The sequence below is a fragment of the Bombyx mori genome, chromosome 1, assembly GCF_030269925.1.
Source record: "Bombyx mori chromosome 1, ASM3026992v2".
NCBI lineage: Eukaryota > Metazoa > Arthropoda > Insecta > Lepidoptera > Bombycidae > Bombyx > Bombyx mori.
This window is the reverse complement of record NC_085107.1, coordinates 6,186,892-6,212,838: the sequence shown is the minus strand read 5'-3', so window position 1 is coordinate 6,212,838 and position 25,947 is coordinate 6,186,892. Positions and strand designations below refer to the sequence as shown.

Sequence of the window (25,947 nt, the reverse complement as noted above, 5' to 3'; positions counted from 1 at the left end):
ATAGGCCTCAGCCGGTTTCCAGCAGTCAACGGCTGTGGGCTGATGGTGACGAATATTTTTTGCACAGCACGGAATGGAACAAAAAAAAAATTGTGCAAGAGGTCTTTAGTGAGCGCGTCGATTATCTGGATAGTTACAAGTCAAGCGGCCATCACTCAGAAATATACTATTCGTTTTTTATTTATTTATTTATTGATTTAAATGAACAGTGTGAACACAAAACCCTTTCATAATAGTATGAGTTCTTTTTTTCGGTGTGACAATTTAATTAATTAATTATATAATTAATATTATTATTAAATAGATAAATAAATGGCATTGCATTTTCTATTCGCTCGACGAGGAGTCCCCGTATATTTTGTCATACATTTCTGGAATGTAATCGTATTCTTCATTATTGATATCTTCATAGACTGACTTCTGTAGCATCGACCAATCTACACGAGTATCCATTTCAAATAAACTGAAAAAATAACAGTGTCTACTGAAAAGCAGAACAGGTGATTTAGGATTTATTTCCTTAGTCTATATTGAATTATTATGTGTATTGCCGCTTAGGTATACTGGATATTTGTATCGTACCTAGTTTTTATATCACTGAAAAAAAAAAATTGGTTTGCCAAACTATCCTTGTGATTAATAACCAAAATTTAATCTGTGAATGGTAACACCAAGCTTTGTACTTTTTTATGAGCTGAGTGACTGATTTATAGTGAACACAGATTAATGTGTAATTAATTACTAGCTGGATATCTCCAGCTCCATTAAAAAACTGTATATATTCATGTTATTAATTATCTGCAATAATCTCACATTAATTTAATGTATTTGACCATCTGAAAGTCGTTTGATTTTACCTGCTCACACACGACATGTATTTCTTAAGGTATGCACTGGATAATAAGTGCATGACGTTACTGAATCCTGTGCAGTTGGTCCATTGTGCGTCGGGGGCCATTAACATGGCGACCATTCGCCCTTTGCATATTAAAGGGGCACCATACATACCCTGACAAAAAATAAAACTCACATGTTGCCTTGTTTTAACTGCAATCTGTATTAGCAGTTTAAGCATTAGCATAAATTACCGACTAACTGTTCGATTTGCATAAGTGTAACAATAAAGGTTATTTATTATACTTTACCAACATTTTTTCATGTCTCATTTAAGCGTCCCCCTTCAATCTCGAAAATTGAAGAGGGGGACGACCGTTATGTAATAAAATTGAGACTTCAACCTCACGACTCAAGATGAGTAGCGATAGAGGATTCACGTTGTGATTATACCAATATCTAAATTCTGTAAAAAAGCAGCGATAGTCTGAAAGTTTACAAAAAAGTGTAATCATAAGACATGCTCGGGTGGAAAAATTGCTTGGTCACCGTTATGAATGATTACTATAAAATTAAAACTAAATAAACTTAATGACGGCCAAAAAAGATAAAGCCGTTAAGTCGAAACGCTTAAAATTAGAACTAAAGAGACAACCGCACTTCATGAAAGGGACAGTTGTGGTTCGGCCTGAAAATAGCATGTAAAAAGGTCGACATTGATGTTTCCTCTGTTAGTTCCTCCAAAACTGCGCATTTTTTTCGAATATAACCCGAGAAAGTTTTACTTTTTTTTTACATAAAATTTGTTTGGATTTAAAGGATTCTATGAATCAATCACATCCGGTGTATACATAAACAGATGTAAATTAATATCAGTTCGTAAATTAAATAATATAAATCTCGCTTAAAAAGTAAAAAAACTCGTTTTCATAGCAAATTCAACAACAAAAATTAAATTTTTTTTTTGCTATATCCTGAGCCTTAAATCATGAGCTTGGTCAAGCCAACTTTATAAAATTATGTTTAAGTTAATCAACCGTCTTGAATTTATATTTACCAAGTTAGCTTGAAACTTCATGACGTAGTTAAATAGACCATACAGGTCAAACTAATAAAAGCCTATTCAATATAGTTAATTTCGAACTCTTACGTGACACGGCTGAGCTGTTCTATCTGGCTAAAAAAGGAAAAACAAATTTTAGATACCAACTGATATTTTTCTATATAGTAAATGTATTGTATATTGATATATGTATATGAATTTAATTTTCCGTTACGAATTAGGTTAACGAGTGTTTAGATCGACAGTTTTTTTCAAATTTGAAAGAATACACTCTTAGCAAGCGGTCGTGGTCTGAAGGTTTAGGCGTCCGGTAGCATAGATCTACGCCGGTGTACAAATTACGTATACGATAAATATATATATATATATTGCACTAATTTTAATTTCATTTTTTTAATTCAATAACAATAAAATAAAAATCATAAAAAATAAAAATATCTTACATCTCTAACGCAGATACACGCTGTCTTATCGAAGTATCCTAGGAAGCCCAAATTATTCAGAGCTTTTTGGAATTTGATTGTAAGCGTTTCACACCACTCGCTCTTCTTCACGATGTTCATGAACTGTACTCGTACATTCCTTTGTAAAAGGAATTTATGCGATGGATATATCTTGTCCTGAAATCAGAATACAACAATTATTTTCAATGAAACCCGAAAATTAAATGGAAATAAATTAGTTACAATAAATATTACGTCTTAATTTGTTCTCATAATGTTATCTACCACAGAGCAGAGGCGGGTTATCCGTAAGCCAAACTAGACACGTGCCTAGGGGCTTGTAGTTGCAAGGGGCGCGCGAGTTCAGAATTTTTAAATACATAAAGAAAATAACATATCGACGATTAAGAACTAAATGCCTAAACTAAATGTCCTGGTCTACTAAAGTCTACGGTTTGATGATACAACGTCATCATAATTGCAAAATAAAATTTATATTATTATTATGGCCATTTATGGCCTGTACAGGGGCGCCGATAAAGTGATTGCCTAGGGGGCTCTGGACCTTTAATCCGCCACTGCCACAGAGACAAATACTAACGTTTTTTACTCCGTAATATTCATGAAAAATATGTTAACGAGAATAATATTAACAGAATACTTTATTTCTAAATTATATATTCCATCTCATTCTAATTCTGGATTAAAGTAGTCCCAGGATTGATGGTGCTTTGTTCTGTTTAGGAATAAATTATAGATTACCTTCAAGATTCCTCAAAGCGGGCTTTTTGTGCTGATTTGCATTTTACTTCAAAATCAATTGCAATGGACTTAATTTCGTAACGTTTTCTCCTAGTATACCATTAGTAGCGGATATATTGTTTATTTATTGAACTATCGAGGAATTTACGTGAGTCTATTTCCGTTGCACGATTAGATATCGGGCAGAAAATCGTCAATATGAATTAAACCATGTGAGCATAAGATGATATTTGCTAATTAAGATGTCCAGAATGAACTCAGGGCCCACTGATGACCGGTTTTTTACATCTCAAGCAGAATATGCTGCCCTCTTTAAAACATAGTTAAGATAGAATGCGTGGATTGTGAATTAAGCAGAATCATTGGTAAGGTTCTATAGTAGATGAATGGCAAGATAGTCGATAGTAGAGAAGACCAGCTTTGCATAGTAAATTATAATTAAAAGTCGGACGAGTCTTAGGCAGTGAACAGCATAGCGTCGTGTTAATTATCTATGACTTCACTGAGTTTCAATAGTAAAATCTTGTATTTTTAAAATTTTCTCACAATAACGCTACATTGAGTGACTATTTGTCTACATTAGTCGTAAAGAGACATAACACAAAAGGTAGAACAGTTTCCGTCCGCTTGCGGTTTATTTGCACGCATAAAAGGAGTCTATGAATTCGCAAGAAGTTTTTACAGGTACAGTTTATTTACTTAGTCTGGCCATAAATACTGTTACAATTAAAAATAAACAAAATATTACATTTGAATTTGGAATCTGTCATTTTTATATGATTGCTCATTGAGTTTTCTCATTTTGGCGCCAATACATTGTACAGTATTTTGCGATATTAAAATGGAGTGGGGTGATAAAGAGAACCGAATCGCTGTGATTGCATTACACAAAGTAGGTATGGAGCCAAATGCAATTTTTAAAACTTTCCATACGCTTGGTATTAGTAAAATGTTTATGTACCGGGCTATTAATATGTGCAATGAGACCTCCTCTGCTTGTGACAGAAAAAGATCTGGCCGTCCACGTAGTGTTCGTACGAAAAAGGTGGTCAAAGCAGTAAGGGAAAGAATTCGAAGAAATCCTGTCCGAAAGCAAAAGATTTTATCTCGGGAGATGAAGATAGCCCCTAGAACCATGTCGCGTATTTTAAAAGATGACTTAGGACTTGCAGCCTACAAGAGACGTACTAGTCATTTCTTAACTGATAATTTAAAAGAGAATAGGGTGGTAAAATCGAAACAACTACTGAAGCGGTACGCAAAGGGAGGTCATAGAAAAATTTTGTATACGGATGAGAAATTTTTTACAAAAAGGTATCAAAACATCGGCACAAGTGTATCAATATACCATTCTTGAGAAGGTAGTGAAGCCCCTTAACAACACCATGTTCAATAATCAAGAATGGTCCTTCCAGCAAGACTCGGCGCCAGGTCATAAAGCTCGGTCTACGCAGTCTTGATTGGAAACGAACGTTTCGGACTTCATCAGAGCTGAAGACTGGCCGTCGTCTAGTCCCGATCTTAATCAGCTGGATTTGGATTTTGATTTATGGTCAGTTTTAGAGATTACGGCTTGCTCTAAACGCCATGATAATTTGGAGTCCCTAAAACAATCCGTACGATTGGCAGTGAAAATTTTTCTTATGGAAAGAGTGCGTGCTTCTATTGATAACTGGCCTCAACGTTTAAAGGACTGTATTGCAGCAAATGGAGACCACTTCGAATAAGCTTTTTATACTTTAAATTGTTTTATATTTATGTATTAAACTAACACACTGTAAAAGTAATAAATGTTATTTGCAATAGAATTTTTTTCTTCCTTTGTCTCAGTACTTAAGGCAAGACTAGGTATAGATGTCGTACTCGTGATATTTGCTAATCCATTACCTAAATATCTAAAGAAAACCTCTAATTGGTCCGTTACTGCACCAGTCGTTAATAAAGTTTGCCATAGTGTGTTAAATATTATAAAAATTATGAAGATAGATTTCTTAAAAAACTTCGAACCTTCTCATACCGGTCTTATAATAATTCCAAGTATTCATTATCTTTATACGACCGCAATTTATAAATGCTTAAATAATACGGATTTTCCAGTTCAACTGCGTATTATATATACATAATACATTAAAAACACGAACTGTCACATTATTTTATCATTTAGTAAATTGATAACGTCTTCAAAATAGAATTCACTACTGTTTTGTGCACGTGCAGGGCATATCGGCGCCATCTAGGCGGGCTTCGGATAGCCTGCCGACCGAGAGGGCTGGTGGTCGTGGCGCCGACGACCGCCAGTCCGGCGTCCCGAGGGGGAGGGTGATGGGAGAGATGTGCTCCGCACTAAACGCTTCACTTTCCCCCCCTTGCCTTTTCATGAGTTTTGTCTCATGCGAGGTTTGGACGTTGGTTGTTGAGAGACAGGAGGTTTTAGTCGGTTCGACTCCGACATGCCCCGCCTTCCATCCCCAGTGAAGGGCGGAAGTCCGGCGATTTCCTCCTGACAAAAAAAAAAAAAAAATATGTTTGAACAGGAAATAACTGACTCTAGTATCAAGATTTTTAGAAAAGTATGCTGTCTGTATAAACACACAAATGGATAAAACACACAAAAAATATTCATAAAAAATCCGCCAACATTTTGTTTGGTGAATATTATGTATAAAGGCGACTGGTCTAGTATGCAACCTGGAACGTCACGAATTTAATTCAATAAATATAATCATTTGAGCAAGAATATTTGCATTGTGAATGAAGAAACAAATGTCGATTTAATCGCTATTTTTATTAGCACCATCGAATTCTTTGTAAAACGGCATTCAAGTACGCCATTGCTAAATTGCATTTTGAAGCGGCAGTGACGATGTAAGACTACAAATAAATGGGGGCAGTACCGGCGAGACACAGCTCGTTTCCATAATTATTATCTTATTTTTTGCTTAACACTAATCAGAAATTGCAAAAGCCTTTAGCTTGTTAGTTTAAAGCCTAATAATACTAACAAAAAAAATGTAGGTCACATGCATAGCAAGCTAATAATATTATTATTATTATTTCAATGGTGATACCAATAACTAATGAAGACTGTCGTTCATTCTACTAATATTGCAGAATAAGAGTCAAGGGGTATCAGTCATTTTATTGTCAAGTGTGTCGATCCTAACAAAGAATGTTTGTTATAAAATACACATTATTATATTTATGTGTGTGCACACATAGAAAAGATAATTGTGTTACTTACCCCTTTATAAAAAAAGTGCCAGCCCGGTACAAGACATTCTTCTTGCAATGTTAACTTTTCTTCCCCTTTGTAGTCGATGTCTAGGGCGCGCATTGGGATCTCACTGAAGACATCCGGTACTTTTCGTTTCAGAATGAGAACAGCCGGAGACTTCTGCATGAGATAGCCACGATTTGATGACGACACATTTCGCACTGTCAAAATATAGAACATTCAAGTAGTGACACAAGTATTTACACGCAGACCCCGAATAACAAATTTAATATATTTAACAAAAATATTGAGTTTGAAAGAGAACAATCAGGATCAGTAGTAACCAATAGACCAACGACGCTATTTAAAATATACGATTGTTCATTGCTCTTCATTCGTTTTAGTTTTATTATTCGTATGAAACAGTAGGATGATTGGGTAAATGTTCTTTCATTTTTTTTAAATGAAAGAGTGAATGATTAACCCAAATAAATACATCGCGGCGTAAATTTCGCCACCCAATTTATCTGGTCTGATGAAGTCTATTGTATACTATAACCGATGTCTCAGCTTTCAAGCCGGAACCCATGATTTAAATCTTAGTTACTTATTTAATACGATAAGTAGAATGGTAAGCCAAACAGTGTGGTATATATATGCCTTAACATCATTATTGTCAAATTGAGAAATCGACCTCATGTTTCGATGTGGGCGGAATTACTGGTGGTAGGACCTCTTGTGCTTCCGCGCGGATAGGTACAACCACCCTGCTTATTTCTGCCGTGAAGCAGTAATGCGTTTCGGTTTGAAGGGTGGGGCAGCCGTTGTAACTATACTGAGACCTTAGAACTTATACCTCAAGGTGTGTGGCGCATTTACGTTGTAGATGTCTATGGGGTCCAGTAACCACTTAACACCAGGTCGGTTGTGAGCTCGTCCACAAAACTAGACAAGAAAAAAAATAAAATAAAAAATTGTATAAGCATGCAATTATTTGGTATGTCACTTAAGTATATTCTGACCGGAAACTTAACTCTACATAGGTAGGTAGGTAGGTAGGTAGACAAGTAGATTATACAATGTAACGTCGTAGCAGTTGATGAGTACCCAGTTACGGTGCGCAATAAGCGTTGAGCTATTTTTGTCCTTTGACTTTGCCCAGAGTCCTCAACGTATGCGGAAGGTATTCTACCACACTGAGGATAACAGCAATCAATCACAATTTGCAATTGTGCTCGACACGGGACGTGTGATTCGATTTCCCTGTCTATTACGGACTCACCATATACTGATTTAAAAATAAGTCAACTGGTCAAGATATTTCCAGGAAATAATATAATATTTGAGGTCCTTTTTTATGTATTTTCAAACCAAAAAATACATCCTCACTTCAAAATAATAAAGAAGGTTATATTTTACAGAGCTTACATATATGTAGATAGTTACGATGATGAGTTTTGTATACTCTGTTTTTAATCTATTTCAGGCTTTCATCAACCGGTCGATGAGCGGAATACGCATGCTTTGAGAAATCAGACACTTGTGGAGGATTTTATAAATAGTTTCCTACACCTACAGACATGGCATTTTTAAAAAGACACTGTAACACTATGGATTTATATATATCTTTTTTTCTGTATATTATAACAAAAAACATGAATTGTATATTTTTTTCAGAATGGAAATAATTTTGAAATCGGCAACATTGCCCCAATAGAAAACTGTATTAAAGACTATTAACTAAACTGAAACTTATCATAGATACGTCTTTAAAGACAGTAAAAAATAAAATGTGTGTCTAGTTAATTATGTTTTTTTTAAGAAGGTGAGGGGTGGTATTGCGGGCGGGTAGCTTTACCAATTTTAACCAGGACAAATGGACGAGCATGAGCTCAGCCAGGGCTATTTTAAGTTAACCTCCTTAGGTCCTTTTATATATATCGTCATGAATTTAGAAATGTGGTCAGTCCTTTATAACTCGACACGTGTTAGATTGGTTCCAGGGACAGTGCGGTTAAATGAGTTAGAACGAACACATGCAAATTTTTTGCTTGACAAATTGCGACATTTCATAAGAGATTTACATTTCGACATGTTAATTTTTAATATTTAAAACCTCCAGTTTTTCACAACTTTATCCAAATTAACAAGTCAACTGGTAGTGAAGGTCTATTTTCTAATAGTATCTTTGTAGAAGGTTGCCTGGGATATTAGAAAAGCTCTCTCTATTTGAGTCAAATTTTTCATTTTTAACTAGTCAGGTCATAAGTATTGTCACACAGTAAAAACTTTTCTTTTAGAATGCTGGCCACAAAAAAGTTTATTGAATTCGAATCTCGAATTATTCATGAAAATAAAAATGTATACTTTTAGAAATTTTACTCATTTTTAAATATGGAGTGAACGCTTAAAGAAGACCGTGTTGCAGTTATTGCGTTGCATCGTTGCAGTTACGCGCCAATTCAAATTTTTAACATACTGAAAAATTTGAATATAACCAAAAGATTCGTTTATCGTACCATCAAACGATACAATGAAGACTCTATTGTAGATGACAGGTCAAGAAGTGGTCGCCCTCGGTCTGTTAGGACTCTAGCAGTGATAAAAGCTGTGAAGGCGCGAATTCAAAGAAATCCCAAACGTAAGCAGAAACTGTTGGCCCTTCAGATAGGGTTAAGCAGAACCACGGTGAAAAGGGTGTTAAATGAAGACTTAGGGCTTCGGGCATATCGAAAAAAAATAGGACATCGTTTGAATGTTCGTCTAATGGACCTGAGATTGAAGAGATGCCGCGTTTTGTTGAAGCGGTACGCGGGAAAAAAATATCGGGAAATTCTTTTTTTGGATGAAAAAATTTTTACCGTAGAAGAGAGCTACAACAAACAAAATGATAAGGTGTACGCACACAGTAGTGAAGAAGCGAGCAACCGTATTCCGCGTGTCCAACGAGGTCATTTTCCATCCTCGCTCATGGTATGGTTGGGAGTTTCTTATTGGGGCTTAACAGAGGTACATTTTTGTGAGAAAGGTGTAAAAACGAATGCAGTTGTGTATCAAAATACAGTCCTGACGAACCTTGTGGAACCTGTTTCTCATACTATGTTCAATATCAGGCACTGGGTATTCCAACAAGATTTGGCGCCAGCTCATAGAGCGAAGAGCACACAAGACTGGCTGGCGGCGCGTGAAATCGACTTCATCCGGCACGAAGACTGGCCCTCCTCCAGTCCAGATTTGAATCCGTTAGATTACAAGATATGGCAACACTTGGAGGAAAAGGCGTGCTCAAAGCCTCATCCCAATTTGGAGTCACTCAAGACATCCTTGATTAAGGCAGCCGCCGATATTGACATGCACCTCGTTCGTGCTGCGATAGACGACTGGCCGCGCAGATTGAAGGCCTGTATTCAAAATCACGGAGGTCATTTTGAATAAACTTTAGTGTCATAAGAATCTATGTTTTGTTAAGTTCATTTTGGTATATGAATGGTTACATAATGAATAAACTTGTTTCAATTATTTTACATTAAACATGTGACAGAACTTATGACCTGACTAGGTATAACTAGTTTTAAGGTAAAAGTATTATAAGTATACTTAAGTATAATACTCGTATAGCCGGTATAAGTATTTATAACTAAAATATTTTAATAATTAAAATATTTGTATGTATATAATGATATGATGCTACATAGAGGTTGCGTAGTCACATTATGGTAAAATAATTTAAAGTAAATATTAAATATGTATTTATTACTCCTGCTTGTAGAATTCTAAGAAACGAAATTGTTCAGAAATCCTACCGATAATTCTGCGTTCCAATGTTATTTTCCCCACGAACTATAAGGCTTTAAGCAACCAAGGCTTATGGATAATATTCATGTTTGACATTGACCAGTCACAATCAGATAGGGCATGTGCTGCTCTGTCGAAAGACGTAACAAATACGTTTCCTACAACAACATCGACGCAACTACACGGCTTATACCTATGAACCCTAAATAACTATCTATATATATAAAAATTAATTGCTGTTCGTTAGTCTCGCTAAAACTCGAGAACGGCTGGACCGATTTGGCTAATTTTGACCTTGAATTCTTTATGGAAGTCCAGAGAAGGTTTAAAAGGTAGATAAATATGAAAATGCTCGGATTAAAATGAAAATAACAATTTTGTTTTTCCTTTGAATGTCCCTCGTCGGACGGATTCCTTTTGTTTGTTTTAAGTTTATTTTATACAAAAGTTTAGGTATTTTATTTATAAATTGAGGCACTACGAAGTCTGCCGGGTCAGCTAGTTCACAATAAAAAATACAAAACAACTTTTTTACTATATTAAAATTAATTTGTACACGTTTGTATGATAAACGTGAACAACGGATCCCTGTGATTCATTTAACGTAACGTTTTTTTCATATGTAAAAAAACGTACATTTTACTTGAGTGAGTTTTTGTTTTTACCAAAGGGAAAGCGAAGTAAAAATTATCAAGGAAGAAATAATTAATAATTACATGACTGAATTTTGCAATAAAATAAAATAAAAAGTATGCACAAAATAATCAATCGTAAAATGGCCGTGAATTAACAGAGAAAAAATTATACAGAAGCAATTGATATTTATTAATGAATCGATGCTGGCGACGTGACCGCATTTATTTTGTGTGATGCTCTATTTTTTTAAATTTCTTTATTCATGTATTTATTTGCTGCAGAGAGCAGATATTTTATTTTAATACTTAAATATTTTAATTTAAATTACTCCACTCAGCATGTATTCCAGTGTAACTAACGCCTGGACAACTTCAAATTACTCACCGAGCAACTCGATTCCATCGTATACTTACAGTTTGGAATTATGACTTTAGAAACTTGTACTCTGATGCCTTTTCTGGGGTGGCGATATGTTGCTCCTACTACTACATTTATGGATCGTGTGTCCCTCACAGGAGACACAGGGCTGGTCACACACACAGCAGCGGAAATCACAGCTGTTCTAGATACTAGGCTTCCCACACAAAGCCCTCGATGACGTGACGGAAAATATACCTGTTTTTGTAAGATATTTATAGGAAGATTTTTATAGAAATTTCATTATATAGGGAATATTGAACTTTTCGAAAACTAATACAGTCAAACCTGGGTAAGTGAGAACTGGATAAGTAAGAAAACTCTATAAGTGAGAGTAATAGCAAGAACCCGTCATTTTAAGCTCCCAAAACCTCTATTAGCGAGAAACAGAAACCTCTGTAAGAGAGAGTCGTTTTTCCTCATGGACCTCCGTAAGTGAGACTACTACCCATCCTATACCTCTATAAGCGACAGCCGAGCTTTATTTATTTATTTATATTATTTAGGAGGAACAAATGACAAAACAAATTACAAATTTAACATCTGCTATTTTATGACTCATTTTTAACTTTCGTGGAACTTCCTATCATTGTTTTTGTATTGTTTTCTCGTGAATATTGAACCTATTCTATTTCGTGGAACTAAATAACGTTGTTATTTTATCGTATCCTTTTATCGCATTATTTTCGAATGGACACGTGTGCCTGTGTACCGTCCTGTTTGTCGGACTTACTCAGTTTATCGTTAATCAATTGCGAAGGAAAGTTCTGTTCTGCATCATGTAAAAACAGAAAATTAAAGTACTGTCATTAAAGTCATAAACTTAAAATAGTGAATGCGTTTGAATGCGGAAAATCGCGAATCGAAATTCAGAGGGAGCATTAGCGAGAAACTCGGGTTAGTGAGAAACCTCTTATAAGCGAGAATGAGATTGTGCTCCCTTGAACTCTCGCTTATCCAGGTTTGACTGTATTCGGAAACGACGTCAGTCGCAATAAAAAATCAAATGAAAACGCTTAAAGTTTCAGCATTTGTGTATTACAAGCATACGTCCAACATTGAGGAAAGCCACAATGAAATGTCGTAAACTTTTTACAGTGCTGCATCATAATTCCTAAAAAGGCGATCGAACATACGGTCCACTTGATATTATATAGTTATATAATAGTATATTGAAATATAGTAGTCAGCAATGCTAGGATACAGCAAAACGGGTGTCTACAAAGCCTATAGTATATATTATAATTATATTAAATAATTATAGTATACTCTTAAGAACTTACCAAAAATGGTAACGATCCGAATACTGGTTTAAAAGGTTGCCTTCCACCACAAAGTGTTGCAAGGCAAACTACTAAAATTAGAGACAATTTGTTGTTTTTAGTACTTACTAAATAAATGTCATGAAATTATATTTTATCTTATATCAATACATTTTAATAAATATACCTATTAAAATATCCAACCAAATCTTTGTTCTCGAATTCCACATGTTTGAAAACGATTGGAATAATTAAAATGTTACAATTATTGCAGTAACGGTTCGTTAAATAATTTTCCATAACATCGTACTTTTTAATCGTAGGCAACTATCGACCGTCCGTGGCTTCGCTTGTTTATTTTTCTTTGTGTCTACATTATTGTGTGTTAGCTTTGGATAAGATAGTAGTCTATTTGTAGTAAGTACTATTGAATATTAGAATGAAATTAGAATTGATAATATTAGAATATATATTAAAAATATGGGAATGGCTTCGCATTTGTATCATGGAAGTTTTCAATATTCAAGTTAATTATTTTGTGATGATAGAGCTTAAAAATATTATAACGAAAATTGGTTTGAGCAGATACGTATTCAACATAACCTTTTTTTTGTGGTTCGAAACGCGTCGTTTCGAGATCTGTTATAAATTATTTTTTAAGTACGTACAATTTTAACGGTGACAGTTACTTGTAAAACAGTATTATGGAGCAGTTTAATAACTAGCTAAACATTTTGTTCTAGGTCTCCTCCTCCATCTTGAAGGAATAATCACCGGGGCATGAGAGAGCACTTTCTTCTCCGTGCCAACGCATCGAGCCAAGGACCGGGTTGGATGTCTCGCCGAAGCGTTTCTGGTCCCCTTTGTATGTAATGAAACCGGCGGTAAAGCTTGTTGTGAGATCATATGATTTCAGAAAACATAGTAAAAAGTTATGACGCCGTACAGGTCACCTCCAACATAGCACTCGTAGATTTTTATTTCTTAGATGGATGGACGGGTTCACCTCTAATCTTCTCAGTCGTTTGCACTCTTGGTAGAGTGGTCGTGGTTATCAGTTCGGGTGGTGGTGTGCTTTATAAGACTTCGCCATTCCTAGCGTAACGCGGCCCCTTCTTCTACAATTGTTGACGGGACATTTTAGAGCTGCCTTTATTTGGTCGGTCCATTATAACGGTGATCTGCGGCGCGGTCTTGTTCCCTCTTCATAGCCTGCACCACAAGGCGCTCCACTTAGTTTAACAGTACAACGACTGCTGCACATTTCAAACCGAAACGAATTACTGCTTTGCGGCAGAAATATGCAGGGTGATGGTACCTAGCAGGCCAGTGAAAAACGCCATACCAAAATTATATATATTTCTTCTGCACAGAGCAATAATGTGGTTTTTATATTATTCCAATGGAATTTTCCGAATTATCGCAAACAAGGCAACGATATGTAGGTACATATGTTATAATACTGTCTTTGGGGCGGTTAATACGTATTACGCCTATTTAATGCGTAAGACGGACAATCGAATTCGGTGCCCGTAATGTTAAGTGATGATTACGTGCTACTCATTCTGAGTCGTCGTGGCCTAAGGGATAAAGACGTCCGGTGCACTCGTGCACCATTGAGCGATGCAACGGTGTTCAAATCCCAAGCGGGCACCAATTTCTCTAATGAAAGACGTACTCGACAAATGTTCACGATTGACTTCCACCGTGAAGGAATAATATCGTGTAATAAAAATCAAACCCGCAAAATTATAATGTGCGTAATTACTGCTGGTAGGACCGCTTGTGAGTCCGCGCGGGAAGGCACCACCACCTTACCCATTTCTGCCGTGAAGCAGTAATGCGTTTCGGTTTGAAGGGTAGGGCAGCCGTTGTAACTATACTTGAGACCTTAGAGCTGATATCTCAAGGTGGGTGGCACATTTACGTTTGTCTATAGGCTCCAGTAACCACTTAACACCAGGTGCACTGTGAGCTCGTCCACCCATTTAAGCAATCTAAATAAAAAAAAGATAAAAGATTGAAATCTCAACCATATTGAAAAACTAACTGTCCTACTGTTTAAGCTATAACTTAAATATAAACACGCCAGAAAGGCCGTTGTCTGCTCATCTTCGCCGATCAACTTCTTTTAATAGCGTTGACCTAATTCGGTTTTGGACGATTTCGATTTTCAGGACTGATTTGGTATTTTGAACCATTTTTATAAACAGTTAAAGCGTTGTTTAATTGAGATTAGAAATCGGCATAGCACGGGCTCATCGACTTAGTACTTAGTGATGTTTTATATTGTGCACTTTTCGTAAGTAGGGTAGACTAATGGCTGAGACGCTTGGTTGTAGCTGTTGTTTTAAAATTAACGCTTCATGATTCAAGTTGGGTGGTGGTATTCACATACTAAATATCATAGGTCCCGACCATTTGACACGAGGTTAGCAGTGTACAAAGACGCGCAAATTAAAAAAATGTTGAATTCAGATTCGGCTTTTAATATAATTCCTTTTTTTCGCTAATCGCCTTTTTTATTTTAGTATTATTTCGTCACATAGCTCCAGAAAGTTGAAAAAGACTATTATTAATTTTAGTCAAACAGAGTCCCAACCATGTTAAGTATTGAGTTAAATTTAAGGTACTGCCGTATGATTCATTACATATCGTCTTTTCGTATTAAAACTGTATAATCTCAAAACTTACTAATTTTACAGGAGAGTGTTTTAAGGGCTTGACATGTGATATTTTGATACTAATCATCTTTGCAACATTTATTTTTTATTTTTTACCAGTTACATTATCTGTCTTTTAAAGTAAGACAAAATGATGTGTGAATTTTGTTAATAGTAGGTAGTCAAAACATAGGTGAACTAAAAAACAAAAAAAAACTAAAACGCTCTATTGACAGTATTTATGAGAAAAATACTGATGATACCAAATTATTCCGCATATTAAATCAATTTTGAATATTTTTGGAAATTGTACACTTTTTTAATGCGAAAAGACGATATGTTGTAAATAATTAGAAGATATTAGTTATCAGTGCTGTCAAATGTAAATGATTACCGTGACCTCTGTTTATCAGTTATCGGAAGATACACCTTCCTGTCGTTCTAATATTAAGTATCAGTTACAGGATGACGTAGTACATGATAATAGCGTTGGTGACGTGCTTTATTTTAGGGATCATTATTCAATATGTACCTACTTCGACATCATATTATACCCAATACTTTAGACAAATTTACATTCGCAGTCTATTGTTTAAATGAGTCGTCTATTATCAAAGGTGGCAATCTGTGCATTTGGACAAAAAAATGTTATTGATATGTCAATACAGATTCATTTGAATATAATCGTCTCCTTCAAAGAATACGGTTCAAAACCTGCATTAAATAAAGGTTAATACTTAACCTGTTATTTATCTAAGATGTCGTTCAGAAAAGTTTTGTGACTGCCAATGGAATACAAAGTCAATAATTCGTTTTTCTGATTTACCAATATTGTTCAAAAGTCAGATTGCCGGCTTTGATAATAGACGACTCAAATACAAGGTTTTACAATGAGATTTATTAGGATGCGATCGTTGTAAAAGGTAGCGGTGCTTTGACTGACATGTTGATGCAGCAGTTGGCATTTCTCATTGTTAGGCCAATAGTCGGTCCGATACACATTCGTCTGACATTCATATTTGTAAGTACATTCGTATTTTGTTCTGTATCTGAGCATGTAATATACATCTATATATGTAATAAAGTATGCATGTGTGTATACATTTTCACCTAAAACTCTTTTTTAATTTTCCTACCTATGCTGATAGCCTTGGGAGGGTATATCAGCGTTACCCTAGGGCAGCGATCGGGGAATCGGGGTAAATTACCCCAAATGGGGTAAAATGAAGTTTTGAGGAGTAAAAATGAAACTTTTGTGAGTTAAAAGTATATATTGAAGTGAAACTTCTTTAGAATCGTTGTGATTTCAAACTCGATGAAACGAAATGAAACGAAAGGAAAAAATGTTTTTTTTTTTCAAATTCAAAATTATCATGTGGGCTATAATAATTATGAAAGATGCTAAAAAGAAGCGATTTCGTTTTTTTTTGTTCCTCGCCATGGGGTAATATCAATTTACACAAAAATATGTTGGGGTCATAATTAAAAAAGTTCCCCGACCACTGCCCTAGGGTGTAGGTGAGCTCACGGGGCTCGAACCGGGAGCGTTCCTAACACTGGCCCTAGCAAGGGCAGTGCTTCACAGAATCTACCATCGGATCGGAAATGAAACTTAGTCGGCTGTGTCTGTCTGTTAACTAAAAACTAATACTCGATATCCGTTAGCCCTATCGGAAACTTTGTACACAAATAATGGATGACATCACCACTTTCGCGAAAATAGTTACGTTATTCCAGGATAGGTGGCGCTGGCACAAATGATTTGTAAACTTTGAAAATTATTGCTTTTCACATGGTCATTTGTACGTCGACAAGTTAATCTGTTTTTGCTCAAAATGGTAAAACTAAAATTATTTTATACAAAAGTGTTATAGAAAGTGTTAGAATAACAAAAATCATAAACAATAAAATAATGTGTCATAATAACTATGTCTTATTATTTATTTCAGGCGAACATTCGACGCTTGAAAGGCAAACATGACTAAGCGACAATAACTGCATTGTACATAAATGATGGCAATAACCATAATCGGTGCGCAAAAAAAATAATATTTCTAGGTCTATTAAAATCATTTCAATCCTACAGCTACTAGCTAGATTCTACTACAGCTAGATTCGTTAAAATAAATTTTGTTTTCAGGTAATTCAACTTTAAGTTAGTCTACTGTAAAGTTCACGCATTGTCACTTAGTCATGTTTGCCTTTCAAGCGTCGAATTGTAAATTCGAGATGGATGATTACGTTTTACTTATTTCTCTAATGGGTAGAACGAACTCACAATCCACATTGTGTTAAGTGGTTACTCGAGGACGTGGACATTACAACAAGATATAAAATTAAAATTACACTTTGGGAAACGAGGTTTCAATCTCAGTTACATAAAGCCGCTTTCAGACTACGCTATAATATAATAGCATATAGTATATAGCAGAACAATATCGCACACCATACATTGTTATGGACACGTCCACACTGTACTGTACCATATACATATTATTGGATACGCACAGGCTGTTATACTATATAGCACTATAGTATAGCGTAGTCTGAAAGCAGCTTTATAAAAAGGCTGTCTTATCCCTCAAAATATAACATATGATTACGTCACGGCAGGAATAGGCAGCATTAGGAACCATTTTGGTACACACCCTTGAGAGAACACAATACGTCAGTAATCAAATGTCTTTCTTTTCGTACATGGCTTTTAAATAATGGTATGAAAAGTATACAAACTTTAGGAAAAACAACCCAGTTCCAATTTAGTACATACATCATACATGATAGCTAGTTGGGCGTACATTCTTAGTTAACTGAAAAAAAAAATGTCGTTGTTAGGAGAGAAACTCATGGCCAAAACTAAAAACAAAAAGACTTAGAAAGAAAAGATCCGATCCGATTCCGATCTTTTTTAGGTCTAGTCCAGAATTTGTTCCGTTTTTGTTTAATTATTTAGATATTAGTGGCACTAGTTTAAAAGAACTTGACTTTAAAAAAAATATAAATTTTATTATGTATAATTTATAATCATTTTGCAAAGCAAGTACCTACCTACCGTAGGTACATTATAAAACGGCAAAATGCATTATTTTATTAGACAGCAAAACTGTCTATTTGAAAGGATATCCGGCCATTAGAGGGAAAACAATAAATCTTAGCTAGCCACCGATGAAAGATAGCGCGGGGAGAGAGGGTCACGAGTATGCGTACAGGACTGAATGTGGGTGCTGTCGGGCAGTGTCGGGTGCAAGAAGCAGATCAATAGGCGGGCGACCAAGGCAGGGGTGGAGAGCGCGGTGCGGTGCGCGGCGCATCGTTAAACCACTCTCGACCCGTTCGCAGCCCCGGCATCACGCTCCAACGACCCATCTTACCCGATAGTTGACATAATATCCATCAAGTAGCGCTCTCCGCTGAACATCATGGAGGTGAGTTCAACTTTCTTTCGTTTCGTCAATATTTCTCCAATTAGTAACACGATGTTATCAGAATCGCCATTGAAATTTTTATTCGGTGCTTAATCATTTTAACATTTCTTTATTCGATGATTTATATTAAATAAATTCAATTGTTGAAATGTGAAATGTGTAGGTATTCGGATATTTTTAAAACGCACTCATCACTATAATGCGTCATAATGCGTTGATAATTTATTTCATGTATTTCTATATCGATCTTGTATTATTTATTACAAACAAAATTGCTTTATGACGCTCGTAAGTAGATCTAAAACAGAAGAAAAAAACATATCTTTTTTGATTCATGTTATAAATACAGTGGGAACAATTGGGCTTTATTGGGCAAGTTAATGTTAGTTTGATGCGGTCGACATATTAGTCTGTACAGTCAGTAAAATAACAACATATTAAGAGAAGCACAGCTTATTTTTCTCTTGTATGGGATTACCCCATCTGGTTCAAGCCATACCGGATGCCGAATAGCGACGAGATTGGACGGAGTTTTTTGTTTCAAAGGACTTTTGACAACGCAACAGAGATCCCCCTTAGATTAAATTGTCGAAGCATTGTGAAGTATTTTTTTATGAGAATGAATTTGTTAAGTTTTTTTTTTAATTATTAGGCATAGGATTATAGTAAAGCTTGAAAAAAGTTATCCTATTCAATTTCGAAAGCAAAACCTGTAACTAAACACAGTGGTTTTTTTTTGCACCACAATGTTTTAAGTACAAAACTGAAGTTTTTCTATGGGACAGCTTTTACGAATCTTGTTGAAAAAAAAACAGCCTTGAATGGAAAAAGACAACAAATAAAAATTCATAAATGCACCAAAGTGCCTACCATATCTAGTAAAGTACAATAATTGGGAGCACTATTTGATCCCATGCACCCACTGTATGAAACGCATTGGATGTTTGTAGAACCATCAACCAAGCACATATCTGTTTTGCTTATACATATTGTCTATTTCTGTCTGCTTAAAATTTTTGTGTTATTTTTTAATTCAGTTACCGTCTTAACTTATTGTTAACTAATTAAACTATTGTAACATACTGAAACGTATGTAAGCATATATACATTTATGTAAACGTACCTACATGAAATTAAATATCAATACAATTAAAATGTAAAAAATCCTTAGTTCTTCTTCTGTATCGAGAATTTTAGAAAATAAAACAGATTGTAATCCAGACACCGCTATTGTCTATTGTCTTATTGACATTATTATGTAGATACATTATTAGTCTGTCAGCGACGAGCCAATAAGGGGATAATAAGAATATGGAATTTTTTACAGGTTACATGTGAAAATCATGTATACTTATGATGAATTGTGGTTGTTTTTTTTTGTAATCTACTAATTGATTGCGGATCAGCTTATCTATGATATCTATGATATCGACAATTATTTAGTAAAGAAACCCATTTGCAGAAGTGGCTCGCGCCCCTTCATACCCCATCCTGCGGACCGAATGGTAAACAGTCGACATGGCCCTAAACATGTGATTTTGGATCCTCCCGATCCATTAACGGTGCTTCTAGATACCTCAAGCACCGGTCACTGTTCTCGTCGAACCCATCGCTTGCGAAGAAGGGTTCGGCGAGTAAACTAACCCACAGACACAGCCCACTGAGTTTCTCGCCGGATCGTCTCGGTGGGTCGCGTGGTAGATTCTACGAAGCACTGCTCTCGCTAGGGCCAGTGTTAGCATCGTTACTAGATTAGAGCCCTGTGAGCTCACCGACTCGTTCGGTGAATCTAATATAACCCCTTGAGGTTACTAGAGTAGGTAAAAAACAAAAACGCCCCCTCTTTACTGCGTTGATGGCATTTTATAAATTTATAGTTTTATTCTAAAAATATACTCATATCTTAAATAAAATATATCGAAACGCGATGTCCTTTGTTATACCTTAAATTCATAAGCTCTCCGCCAAAGAAGATCAATTTGTTTGTAAAAACCAGATAAAATTATTTGAAATAAAATGTTTTCTTAATTACTTAGGCATTATGATTAATGTATAATAAAACTTATTATTATGTTTATACAAAACATCCATTATCGCGCAGATAATTAGACCCACGAGTTAAATTTAGCAGAAGTGCTGTCACGAACAGAAATAATTGAAGTCATTGACTTTAATAGTTATCTCTTTAGCACACTCCATATTTAGCTGGTTGTTTTCTTTATTTTAGAGACAACTTTTATTCTTTTTGAACTAGACATCGAAGTGTTATATACCTAGTTGAAGATTGATTTTTTATTTTTATTTTTTATTTTTTTTATTGCCTCTGTAGGCAGACGAGCGTACGGCCCACCTGATGGTAAGTGGTTACCGTCGCCCATGGACTTCAGCAACGCCAGGAGCAGAGCCAAGCCGCTGCCTACTGTATTATTAGTATTATAATTAATTATGAAGTAAAGTAAAAATAAATCTGTTTATCTTCCCATAAAAACATGTTAGAACATGAAAACATAAACATACAATTATAATTTCATTCATTGATTTTATATTTGGATTTTTTGTTCAGTATTGTTTTCATTAACACACATCGAACAGAATATATTATGTATAATGTGCTCGTATTTAAAACTTAAACATAACTGTCAATAATTTTGTCAAGATAATTAAACAAAAGGCATGAAAAATATGCATAACCGAAATACAAACAGCAGTACTGATACTGAGATATTTTTTTTAAGGTTTCGTTGTTTTGTGTATATTGTTTAAATTATTTATTTTGACAACAAACACGGACACAGTTCGTTCATTCCAAATGAATCATATCAACATATTTATTTGTTTACAAATTAAATATATAATGAACAGTGAGTAGTACTTCATGGATTTACTGAATAAAAACATATTATATTATCGATGTGGTTGTGGTTTTTCTTATTTTCTATTATATTTCGCCATAATATGACTGCAAGGTAGAAATCATTTAATCTGTGTTTTTGTGTTTCAAATGTTTTCATGGTATTTGTTATTTCAATTACTTTCAATTGTTTTCATGGTATATTATTTACTTTGATACGGAACGGAAAATTATACTCTACTGCTAGGTACTCTCTTCTATAACTACAGTGGTTTGATTTCGAACTACTTTTACAGAAGTTATACACAAGTGTCGAACTATTTATTTTGGACGGAGGGTTTGCTAGGGGGCATGCCTTTCCAGAGGGGTGGGATTTGGTAACAGCCGCCCGAGTGCCTCCGAAGGAGACTTGACTGCTTAAGAGCAGCTGCTTCAACTAATCAATAAGTCAGGAAAACAACATTAGGGAAGAAAACTTATGACAACCACGCGAATTTTTCAAAACGGTCCTCTTCAATGTGGTGCGACGCGAATTATTTTCTCACTAATGCGAATTTTTTCCTAATTTTGTGGTTGAAATATAACTTAACTTAGTCGCTAGTATTAACTACGCAGAAACTAAAAAATATTTCAGGCTGTGTCATTTTGATTAAAATTTGTAACCTTCACGGTTATAAATAAGAATCAAAACCCACCTTAAGATAATATTATAATTTATCAAAATTAGGTTTTTTTTTCTTCTTTTTTCTTTATTGCTTAGTTGGGTGGACGAGCTCACAGCCCACCTGGTGTTAAGTGGTTACTGGAGCCCATAGACATCTACAACGTAAATGCGCCATCCACTTTGAGACATACGTTCAAAGGTCTTTATGTAGTTACAACGGCTGCTCCACCCTTCAAAATGAAACGCATTACTGCTTCACGGCAGAAATAGGCAGGGCGGTAGTACCTACCCGTGCGGATTCACAAGAGGTCCTACCACCAGTAAAACGAGTATATATGATATTTGGTTCCTCTGTTCAATAATATTATTTTAATTATAAACCAATCTTTTGGACAGTACAAGGGTAGGTATATAATTTTTAAAAGATTCATGCAATGCATGAAAAAGGTTCTTACACAAAAATAAAAAAAAAATTGTTTATTTAAAAAAAATGTTTATTTATTTATTATAGTTTTTAAATATTAAATGAACTTTTGGCGAGAACGCAAGAAGAGAAGTTGTTTTATTTTGTTAATTTAGTGTCACATTAGCACTTTTTTCTGTGTGAAATGTCTGTTTCTGTATTCATGAGTTTATAAAAATTTAATGACGGTTGAACAGTTAAGACATGAAAGCGTAATAAATAAAGAAAAACATTTTATTACACGCAGCTATACAGACGGAGTTTTTTTTTAGTTTTTTTTAATTATTTTACTTTTTTTATTATTATTTATACCTATATTAGAAATTTCTAACTTTAGGTAGGTACCTTGTGTCTTCGTTTTCGAGACATAATATAAATACTCCTCTCCCCCTGTATTTTACTGACAAGTATGTAAGGTGTTCTGATTGATAATTCTCTATTTTCTATAGCTCAAGTACTGGTGGTGGATGATGGCAGGACTGGCCCTCTTATCGGTAGCGGTAGTTGCCGCAGATGGCGAGGTGTGGGAGGAGAATGACCATGAAGTTCTCATTCGAAGCGCAAGAGGCGCAAAAAATAGAGGTATGTGTTTCCGTATTTATCGCTCAGACACAGCCCACTGAGTTTCTGATCGGATCTTCTCAGTGGGTCGCGTTTCCGATCCGGTGGTAGATTCTGCAAAGCGCGGCACTTGCTAGGGCTAGTGTTAGCAACGTCGTCAGGTTTGAGCCCCGTGAGCTCACCTACTAGTTAAGGTTACGCTGAAATAGCCTCTCAAGGCTCTCAGCTTAGGTAGGAAAAAAAAGGTATTTATCAAAAGCAGCTCATGCTTGCTGCATTTGTGATAAAAAAATCAAGTTGGTCATCTTGTCGGTCATCACTTATTTAATACTTAATTAGATGAAATATCAAAATGGATGAAATGAAATTACCAAACAGTGTTCGAAGCGTCTCCTGTTTCGAGCGATTCCAAAAATAAACCTTTGTGGAAGACTAAAGCTTCTCCACTTTATTGGTTTTTTAATACTTTCTGGAATAAACAGCTTTATGGTAGTCAACTTAAGGTTGAAAATTATAATCATATTGCCAACTATTTCTTATATCGAAATACTCGTTTAAAAATAAACAAGGAGATAAGTTAAATGTCTTAACACTCTAGTTTTACCGATTTCAATCATGTTCATGAATTTTCATTTTATAGTAAAATCGATTGATTCTGCAATCTTCCTATGTGGAAGGTACCGTAACCCTCTCATCAGAAGTTCAAGACTGGAATGACATATATTGAAAAACGCTTTTATATCCATTTGTGTATAAACTTTATCCCTAGGATCTCGAACCATGATCATTATAAATGAGGAAATTTCGTTCGAAACTGATCGCACAAAGAATATGCAGATTTTCAGTATGAAAATTTAGAAACAGTCGTATCTTATGTCTTAAATAGAGAATTACTTTGAGAGCTAACAGTGTTAAATTGTATTTCTAACGAAATGATTTTCACAGAGGCATGTCGATATGTGCGCGGTGCTTGGAGCGAATGTGACTCCAAAACGAATATCCGCTCAAGGAAGTTGACTCTGAAAAAGGGCGATCCGGCTAACTGTGAAGTTGTTAAAACCATCCAGAAAAAGTGCAAGAGAAGTATACACTTTATTGATTTTAGAATAAAATCAGCCAGCACGCGTTTAGATAGAAAGAATCTAAGATATGTTGCCTTATGACATTTTTAACGACACGTGTCCTGTTCTCAAAAACAAACTAGTATCCAAGTTCCTTTGTTTATAATTGATGAGACAATGTTAAGTAGCTAACTCTTTTTTTATGTTCTTTTCAATTTTTTTTTTATGTTGTACTGTTAACATTTAAATTTAACCTATTTTTCCGCTGTTTGTTTGTAAAATTGCTGTAACATTTTCTGAACATGCCTGTAACTGGCTTACACACCAGTACTTAATTTTATACATGTTAATTTTAAGCTTGAATGTTTTATGTGCATTACTGTTGGTGTGTCTAAATAAATAAATAAATGATCTCATGTCGCAAGGTGGGCAGATTTTACTTATCGATGTACTTCGGTAATCACGTAATGGTTGCCCAATATGTCATTTAAAAAAAGGCACTTAGAATTCAATTAACTTCAATTTCTTTTGTGTAGGTTACATTTCCTTTTAAATACTCTATATTAATAATCAAAGTTCATGTGTAACTCACGTGTCACAGCTTGCCGCTATGAAAAGTCATCTTGGAGCGAATGCAGCATCAATGGGGAGATGTCCAGGACCGATAAGCTAAAGTCCAACAGCGATTCGACTTGCGACCAAAGTAGGCGCAAAACTCGGAAATGTAACAAGAATAAGCAAGTCAAGCTTGCTAAAGATAAGGGTACAGTGAAAAAGAAACTCCATTAGCGGATTACTTAAAGTCCATTTTTCTTGTGATTCATTAGTATTTTTGTTTCGCAGGTCGCAGAAATCGCCAGTAAGGACATGGGCTGCTTTGAAAATTTTACGATAATTATTAATGAACAATGTTTATTCGTTGATTCTCATTTATATCTAAGCCTAGTGCCAAGTAGTTATATAGCTAAATATGAGATTTCTTTTAATCTTTCAATGAAGCAGTAACTTTTACACTAGTTACAATTTTTATTACAAAATCAATTTATCTCAATACTATTGGTATTGTATTAATGTTAGAACTTTTTAGTAGAATATATGTTTTATTAATTGTGGTAAGTTAAATCTTTGATAATAAGATAATAAAATAAGTACTTAAAATGTTGTTTTATTTCAATCGTAATAAGTCAAATTGCTTTATCCCAAACCTTGCTCACAGTGAATCCGAGCTACTAAACTAAATTCTGACTTTTGAAGTATCCGTGGTTCATTGGACAGGCCACACGATGTTACTCGTTTCATAGCTGGCGATTGTGCCGTGGTTATAATCCTTAGGCAGACATTAAAACTTCCAGGTAATACATATTCAACACTGGCTCTCAAACGATCGATAATGATCGATAACGAACGATTTGAAGTCGTCGTGGCCTAAAGGACAAGACGTCCGGTGCATTCGTATCTAGCGATGCAACGGTGTTCGAATCCCAGATGGCTGCCAATTTTTCTAATGAAATACGTACTTAATAAATGTTCACGATTGACTTCCACTGTGAAGGAATAACATCGTGTAATAAAAATCAAAGCCGCAAAATTATAATTTGCGAAATTACTGATGGTAGGATCTCTTGTGAGTCCGCACGGATAGGTACCAACACCCCGCCTATTTCTGCCGCGCAGAGTAGTAGCAGTAATGCTTTTCGGTTTGAAGGGTGGGGTAGCCGTTGTAACTATACTGAGACCTTAGAACTTATATCTTAACGTGGGTGGTGCATTTACGTTGTAGATGTCTATGGGCTCCAGTAACCACTTAACTGGTGGTGGTATATTTTGCGAAGC

At 35.2% G+C, this 25,947-nt stretch overlaps 2 protein-coding genes across 3 annotated transcripts; one reads left to right on the top strand and one right to left on the bottom strand.

The window, feature by feature from the left end:
* Window positions 1–169: 169 nt before the first annotated feature.
* On the bottom strand, window positions 170–6,505 carry LOC101739467 (uncharacterized). The gene is made up of 4 exons (XM_021350388.3): window positions 6,344–6,505; window positions 2,341–2,517; window positions 858–1,009; window positions 170–463 (listed from the first exon to the last, which is right to left on the bottom strand). The coding sequence occupies exons 1-4, from the start codon at window positions 6,500–6,502 to the stop codon at window positions 328–330; spliced, it is 624 nt and encodes a 207-aa protein (XP_021206063.3). The 5' UTR covers window positions 6,503–6,505; the 3' UTR covers window positions 170–327.
* An 11,797-nt stretch (window positions 6,506–18,302) lies between these two features.
* Miple (pleiotrophin-like protein) lies at window positions 18,303–25,272 on the top strand. Of its 2 annotated transcripts, NM_001115004.2 has the most exons (5): window positions 18,367–18,514; window positions 22,942–23,074; window positions 23,999–24,136; window positions 24,716–24,877; window positions 24,958–25,272. In NM_001115004.2, the coding sequence occupies exons 1-5, from the start codon at window positions 18,509–18,511 to the stop codon at window positions 24,975–24,977; spliced, it is 459 nt and encodes a 152-aa protein (NP_001108476.2). In that variant the 5' UTR covers window positions 18,367–18,508; the 3' UTR covers window positions 24,978–25,272. The 2 variants fall into 2 exon arrangements, with proteins under 2 accessions (XP_062532927.1, NP_001108476.2); XM_062676943.1 differs by having other exon boundaries at window positions 18,303–18,514; window positions 24,716–25,272.
* The last annotated feature ends 675 nt before the right edge of the window (window positions 25,273–25,947 follow it).